Source organism: Corylus avellana, chromosome ca7, assembly GCF_901000735.1.
Source record: "Corylus avellana chromosome ca7, CavTom2PMs-1.0".
Taxonomy (NCBI): domain Eukaryota; kingdom Viridiplantae; phylum Streptophyta; class Magnoliopsida; order Fagales; family Betulaceae; genus Corylus; species Corylus avellana.
In genome coordinates this window covers 12,279,834-12,287,915 of record NC_081547.1, presented here as the reverse complement: position 1 = coordinate 12,287,915, position 8,082 = coordinate 12,279,834, and the positions used below count along the sequence as shown (strand labels likewise).

Here is an 8,082-nt window from a genome sequence, read left to right as displayed (position 1 = left end):
TTCGCCATAGCACCCACCCATCTGCTCTTCTCTTGGCTATTGATTGCCTCTTGAAAAGTAGTAGGATCTCCACTACTGATGACAAGAGCATAAGAAGCCATGTCTTCAAAATCGTACCTGGTTGGTGGCCTGATAGTGCGTTTAGGCCTGTCTGTGGCTATAGTATGATGCTCCTTAACACCTGAAGTAGAGGTCTCTGTACCTTGAGAAGTGTTCTCCTACACAGGAGTCTCTAACTCCGCCTGCACCACCTGCCTATCACTACTACTGTTTTCTGGCACCTGCTGCTCTTTGCCCTGAGTACTCTTCAACATGGAATTTTCATCAAATACCACGTCTCTACTGATCACTGCCTTGTTTGCCTTCAGATCCCAAAACTTGTAACCCTTAACCCCTTTCCCATATCCGAGAAAGACACATTGTCTAGACTTTGGATCAAGCTTCGATCGTTCTTCACTAGGCATGTGCACATAGGCTGGACAACCAAACACTCTCAAACCAGAGTAATCTACCTCATTACATGTCCACACCGCCTCTTCGACTTTCCCATCTAGTGCTACACTCGGTGACCTGTTGATCAAGTAGCATGCCATACTCACTGCATCTGCCCATAAAATCTTTGCAAGTCTAGCATTCAACCTGAGACATTGTGCTCTCTCTACAATAGACCTATTCATTCTTTCCGCCACACCATTTTGATGTGGTGTCTTGCGTATTGTGAAATGTTTCTTTATACCATGCTGCTCATAAAAATCCCTAAACTTGTCATTTGTGTACTTAGTTCCATTATCTGTCCTGAGGCACTTAACCTTCTTCCCAGTCTAGTTCTCCACTTCAGCTTTCCACATATTGAACTTGGCAAACGTCTCTGATTTGTGCCACATGAAGGACACCCAAAATTTTCTGAAGAAATCATCATTAAAGATCACGAAATACATATATTCTCCCTGTGACGTTGTCCTCACTGGTCCCAAACATCATAATGAACATAATCTAGAATACCCTCTGTCTTATGTGTGGCTGTCTTGAATTGTACCCTATTCTGCTTTCCCACAACACAGAACTTACAGAAGTCAAGCTTGCATCAACGCCTTGTCTTCGTCTTCGAACTTCACATCAACCTATTCAAATCGCCGATTATCTAATTGAACATGTTGATGTGTTGGCTCAAATCCGAGCCCTCCGCCATCTTCAAGTTGTACAACTGCTGCTTTAGGTAGAGCTTATTAGTCAATGAATTTGACATATACTGACTTTCTAGTTTCAACCAAACTGCCGCTGGAGATTCTTCGTCCATGACATGATACATCACATCATCTCCAAGAGAATGCCGAATAGTAGCCACCGCCTTAGCCTCAAGTTCCTTCCAATCTATGTCCACCATCCCTTATGGTTTCGTCATATATAACGCCTTCACCATCCCTTGTTGCATCAGCAAATCCTTGACACGTCTATGCCATAACCCGAAATTACCGGATCCATCGAACATCATCACGTCAAATTTTGCAGAATATGTGCCAATCCCAGCCATCGTATAATTAGGCTCTGATACCAATTGTTATTACTGTGTACAACAATGATGAATAATATGGAATCGAAAAGAGAGAGAGAGAGAGAGAGAGATCAAGAGAGAGTTGAGACACAGATTTACGTGATTCGGCAATGTGCCTACATCCACAGGAGAGAGTGCGGCTATATTTTACTATTCAATAATTTAGGGTCACAACATAACATATTTATAGGAAAACCCTTACTGTAAGTATTTTGGAAAACCCCAAAATACTCCCCACAACTTATTTGTCTCCAAGCCCACTTAATTACATCCAATGAGCCAATAGTAGAATATGAGCTACTTGTTCCAACACTCAGCAATAATACCTCTCAATTCTCAAGGTCCTACATGCATCTTCTTCCTGAAATAGTTGGCGACATATTTGCCTGATGCATTCTTCTTTGCCAGAACAAAGAAAAAGGAAAATCTGGGCCTTGTTTGGAAGCAAGATTTTCCAACTCAAACTCAATTTTTTTTCTAAATTCATGTTTGGAAATTTTTTCAACTCAACTAAAAAATTTCCAACCCAATTAGTAAAAATTATAATTTAAGATTTTTTTTTTTTAAAAAAAAAAAATTAGGATGGCCGGAACACCCTAGGTGGTGACTAGACCACCCCTAAGAATCTGAAGGTGACTAATCTACCCCTTGGGGGTGGATCAGCCTCCTCTAAAAGCCGAAGCTAATGGGTGGTGGTCGAGTCACCCCCACCCCGTCTAATTTGGGGGTGGCGAACCATCCCCAAGTAGCGCCTAGGAGTGGCCGAGCCACCCGCATTAGTTTCGGGGGTTATCAATCCACGCACTAGAGGTGGATCGACCACATCCAAGTAGCAGTTGGGGGTGGCTCAACCACCCCCAAGCAGTTTTTGGGGTGGCCAAGCCACCCCCAAATCGCTATTGGGGGTGGCTCGACCACCCCCATCAGTTTTGGATGTGGCCAATTCACGCTCTGGTGGTGACTCAGCCACCTTTGGACACCTTGGCACTCCTTCAGTGGTAGTTCGGCCACCCCTAATGATGGTTCAAAACTGCCCCTAATTTTTTTTTTAAAAAAAATATTTTAATTTTTTTTAATTATATATATTTTTATAATTTTTACTTAATTTTATCCGTTACCATCCGAACATAATCAACTCTTTTTTCCCCTTGATATTCACACTAAAAAAAAAAAAAAAAAAGAGTCAAAAAAATGAATTGAGTTCAAAACCAACAATACGTCTAAAAAATGTTCAGACTTCGGGTTGTATAAACAAAGTACATTTGCGGGTCAGATATTGCAGGGCATACAAGTTTTTATGCTGAAAGCTGGTGGAATCTTTATTCATTGATATTATTAATTTGTAAGATTGAAAGGAGAGCAAATTTTAGAGAAAAATCTTGAAAAGTACGGACAAACTCCCTTTACTCAACCGGAAGGGAGGCCTCCTTTTCATGGAAACCTCCTTTCCTGTCAGAAAAGGGATCACTTGCTGCTGAGAATAATCATTTGAGAGCGTGGTTCTTGACATAATACTTGGATGCAACCACAAAAAGAAAACAAAGGAAAAATTCATTTTATTCAACTAGCAGCCTTCTTTTCATTAGTAGACAAGATACATGCACAAGTGAGAATTTGTCTTTTTTGTTTCATGCTCAATGATGTTTATTGCAAGGAAAGCAACCGCATGAGTTGTGGCGAGGAAAATGTAAGTTATGCCGGTTTATCATCTTCCGTGCTTGTTCACTGGCCTTCTCTACTTGCTCTGAGTGTTGCTGCCTGGCTGCTTCCCTCATTTCTTCAGCTTTTCTATGAACAACTGCCATTCTCTTCATCAACTTCTCCTCCAAGTTTGATCTCATCCTTTGAATTTTCACCTAAACCACCGTGTCAAATTATAGTTAGCCCGCGACCGCAATGAAAGAGCACAAGATTCATTTGATATGCATGGAGCAACAACTTGAAACACAAAACGCTTTAAAATTATTTTTACGTTCATGTAAAATCACTTTCTAAGCAAACCCTATAATCACTGGTTTTCCATTTGACTTGTAGAATCATATAATTATCAGTTAGGTACAGCAGGCTTTGTGCTCCTCCATCTGTCATTTCTTGCACTTCCTACAATGTAACTCTGACAGAACAATACAAGAAGCAAAAAGTAAAGCAGCAAACCGTGCCACATTTTTTTAATTGTTTGGATAATTGTCTATTAATTAAACAAGACCAAATAACAAGGCTCCCTGCATGGGAGACCCAGCTCAAGTAAATATTCCAAATCCCCACGATTTCCAAAATGCTAGAACTACACAGTTCACATGGGCTTAGGACTTTACAAGTATAAAAATATGCCATGATGACTTTCAGCTTTCTTATTCTTTCTTTAAGGGTGAAGTAATGCATGCAATATAGCATGTAGATAAAACTGTATGAATGAAACCTAGAAGATACATCATACAGATGTGGTCCAGAGTCAAGAAATGAGAAGGGGAGTTGTGAACAATAGCAGCGGGTGGCTCGAGGTGGACCAAACCAGCTAGCAATACGCCTGACAAGGCCCTCCAACACAGTCAAAATAATAATATAGATATAGTCACGCTTTGACTGAAATGCACGGCTGAATTTATAAACTCAGCTGCCTAACCACGTTCTCACCGCATTCAATTTAAACTTATAGGAGCAATAGGCCAATTTTTCCCCAGTCCAAGCAAAAATGGAAAACTACTGCAAAGAAATTTTGGAGCCTAAGGCGTCGATTGATGTCCATGGTTCATATTTATGATGCTTGCATAGTCAATGCAAAAATAACATTAACAATGAACTGAAAAACCAAAAAAATAAAAATAAAAAATCCCTGCTGCTGGTGTAGGGAAAAGAAGAAATATCCAAAAGTAAGAGAAATACCTCAAGCTTTCTTGATTGAGCTTCTGCTTTTGCATTTTGGAGGTTGACCCAAGCTTGAATTTTTGCTTCTTCTCTTTGATACCTGAAACCCAAATCGCAATTGGTATCCACTATCCCTATCCAGCATGCTGCCTTATATAATAAAATGTTGCAACTTTTAGAAGCCAATTACCTGAGGCAGAACTTTGTCTTTTCTTCTTCTTCCCACGCAGCAGCTCTGGAGTCTGAAACACTTTTCCGGCACTCGTTTTCCGTTTCAAAATGTCTGAGGCTCTTTGAGACTTCCTCTTCCTCCTCTTCCCTTGAGCTCCAATTCGACGTGACAGAATCATATTGCGTCCCAAGCTGTAGCTTAGCTAAATGGCACTCTTGCAGCTGGGAAATGTCGATGCTGCTGCTGTTGCTGCTGGAGTTCCCCATGGCCAATGGTCCTGACCTGTTCGCAGGCGTGTTATGGCGCGCCGGTGATGAGCTTTTGAAGGGTGTATGACACCTGGAAGTCGTAGAACTGCCAAGCGGCGTCATCTCCGTCCCAACATCTCTGTGGTGGACCTCATGAACCATGTCTGTACAGGCTTCTTTCATGGTTCCACCCGCCGGGTGTTTGAACAAGAACCCTTCTTTTGCGGGCTCTGAGTATCTGAAATTGGGGAAAACGGGTTCTATCTCGTCCGTGAACTTATCTGCATTAAGAGATTTAAAAATGGTGGTTGTTGTTCAAAATGCTATTAATATGGGAATAATCTGGAAACTCGGAGCAAAAGTTCAGAACTTTATTAAGCTTTTTGAGGGCAAAAGAAGAAAGGATACTATGATGATGTTAGCAGAGCAAAAGGGGAGAAATTGAGAAGTAAATTTACCCAAAAGGGTCAAGGTTTCATTAAAGCGGTAATGGAAATCCTTTACCTTTTAGAAATACATCTGTTGAGGCAGAGACCCCATTGAGAGCTATGAATGAGTTATGATTGTCCAAAGATGCAGATCTTTGAGAGCTTGGAACTACTTTTGAGACCTTTTCCTCTGTTACCCTTGATTTTTCTGCAAATACCTCCACTTGTTGCTTGAAGTTATCACACTGTTTGGTGATCTTTGAGGAGTCTGACGGCTTTATGGGATGAGCAGGAGAGTCATGGCAAGAGCTGCTCATCAGCCATTTCTCTGCATCATCCCACTTGGAAGGAAAGCTTTTTCTTGAATGATTCCCAGCACTGAAGCTGAAAACAGGTCTGCCAGGTGTTGAAGGAGCCTCCATTCTCCTCTGATTGACCAAGTTCATTCCCTCTCTTCTCCTCTGAGCTGAAACCTCAAGAAACCCTCCACCTTCTTTGATGTTGCTGGCCATTGGAAATGACTTGACAAAATCAGAGGTCTCTTTGAGATTAAGCTTGCAAAGTGGGTCAGGGAAGGCCTCTACAAATGGGTTGTCATTGCTTTTCCCATAGAAGCCCGCGTTTTCCTCCAGTGGAGATTCCTGAATCAAAAACACCCAAAAAGAAGAAAAAACAAAAGGAGCATTGAAACCCATTGGAACATGAAAAGAAGAGAAGCAATATAAAGAAGAATGCAAATGTGGGGGGAATCTTTACCCCATTGGGCACAAATATAGACTGAGCTTGAAAGTATTTGGGGCTTGTGAGATTCATGGCCATGGGTCTGAGGTTTCTGGGGTCACTGATTTGGGGCTTATGGAGTCTCCTGTATGTAGTAGCGCAAGTGTTATGCGTATCTGCATCATTTTGATATAAAACACTGTCATGAGAAAAGTGACTGAGAAGGCAGTAGAACAGTACAGCTGAACAAGGAAAAAGGCTTGACTACTTGGAATCATGGTCTAAAATACTATTTACAGAAATGAGTCACATGCGATCAGCCAGCCAGCCAGCCAGCTCTCCCTTCAAAATGCAACCAAAGAGTACAACTACTCTTAATGAAGTAGATGAGGAAGGGGACGAAAGAGTACTCCATCAAAAGAAGAGAGAAAAATAATTTGATAAAACAAGTAAATTCATTTTTTGTATTCTTTTTGGGAAGCTTCTTATTGGTTTTGATCTCTTATTTTAATGTCTATAAAACACAGCTTATATTGTGTTACATTACATCCCAGGTAAAGCACGACTTTTGTCTGTCTCCTTGCCTGCCTCCATGCACAACGCCACACAAAGGTGTTGTTGTTTTTACTTGGATGTATTACTACACAAAGTACAAGAATAAACTAAAAAAAACAAGAGCTTGAGGTGGGGATGCCGGATTTATCCATGTCGTAAGATATTGTTGAAGTCTCTTTGTTTGGGCTTAAACTCAACAAAAATAAATAAACAATGATGATGAGGGTTGGAAGTTCGATACATACCATTGGATTCCGCTTGTCTATCTCACATAGGGAGAAACTCTAATGCCGTAGGCCCAGCCCAATAAGCTATTAGAGCATTGGGGATAAAGTTTAGCTAAATGAACGTCTTTTTTTCTACTTTTGATTCAGCATTTTTAGTTATTAACTTTTAGTTTTTTTAAAAAATATATATTATTTATTATTTATTTTTTTACTTTTTTCTATTCCTAAAAAAAAAAGAAAGAGAAAGAACAAGATTAGATTTTTTTTTTTTTTTGGTTGAAATTATTATTAGGGATGAATTATTGAGTTACGATGCTCAGCAAATTTTGTACCTTAATTAGCAAACTCTTAACCACCATGGCTGTCGGATGTGTGGACATTTTTGCTACATGGCTCAACAAGCAAGATGTGAGTGTTCTAACATATGGACCACATGAGTGATGATAGAGAACACGGGCGTGATGCACGCCCATGTTTTTTTTTAATATTTTTTTAATACATATATATAATTAAAATATTAAAAAATACGGGCATAAACACATGAGTGATGATAGAGAGAACACGGGCGTGCTGTTTTTTAATATTTTTTAATATATATATTTTTTATAATTAAACCATTAAAAAATACGGGCATGACCACATGAGCGATGATAGAGAGAACACAGGCGTGATGCATGCGCGTGTTTTTTAATATATATAATTAAAATATTAAAATATATTATTTTAATATTAAAAAATATTAAAAAACACGGGCATAATGCACGCCCGTGTTCTCCTTATCATCACTCGGACCACATAATGCAAAAATTACTTGCTTCAAGATTGTTTTAGATTGCATTTAGGAGTTTAAAAAATACTTTTAGTATATAAAAAAAATTGACTTGTTAGATAAAATCTTCAAAAAGTACTTATTTGACTTTTTGTTTTATAAAAAAACAAAACATATTGTTAAGAAAAGTTCTATTTTCTAATGCAATCTTATACAAGCTCTTAGTCAAATACAAGATATATGAAGATATTAAAGTGTTAAAATTTACTAGTAATAATAAAAAGACATAAATTTCTTTTAAAGTGATTCAGTGGTAGACGGTATCTAATTGTCCTAAGAGCTACATCTTACTTTTTTGACTTTCTTGTTTACAATACAAAATTTTGCAGGTGTTGATTTGGTTTTTACAGTACAAAAGTCACAAAAATTATCATAAGTGAGATAATACAAATATAATAATTAAACCTATAAGATTTGACTGCATCCTAACCTAAATAAAAAATAATATTTTAAAATCAATCTTATATATATATACCCTAGTAGGAA

The 8,082-nt window shown here is 38.8% G+C and overlaps 1 protein-coding gene across 2 annotated transcripts; it reads right to left on the bottom strand.

The window, feature by feature from the left end:
* Positions 1-3,085: 3,085 nt before the first annotated feature.
* On the bottom strand, positions 3,086-6,366 carry LOC132187304 (uncharacterized). 2 transcript variants are annotated; one of them, XM_059601577.1, is made up of 6 exons: positions 6,254-6,366; positions 6,022-6,161; positions 5,342-5,906; positions 4,608-5,118; positions 4,436-4,517; positions 3,086-3,408 (listed from the first exon to the last, which is right to left on the bottom strand). In XM_059601577.1, the coding sequence occupies exons 1-6, from the start codon at positions 6,261-6,263 to the stop codon at positions 3,187-3,189; spliced, it is 1,530 nt and encodes a 509-aa protein (XP_059457560.1). In that variant the 5' UTR covers positions 6,264-6,366; the 3' UTR covers positions 3,086-3,186. The 2 variants fall into 2 exon arrangements, with proteins under 2 accessions (XP_059457560.1, XP_059457561.1); XM_059601578.1 differs by having other exon boundaries at positions 6,283-6,362.
* Positions 6,367-8,082: the final 1,716 nt, after the last annotated feature.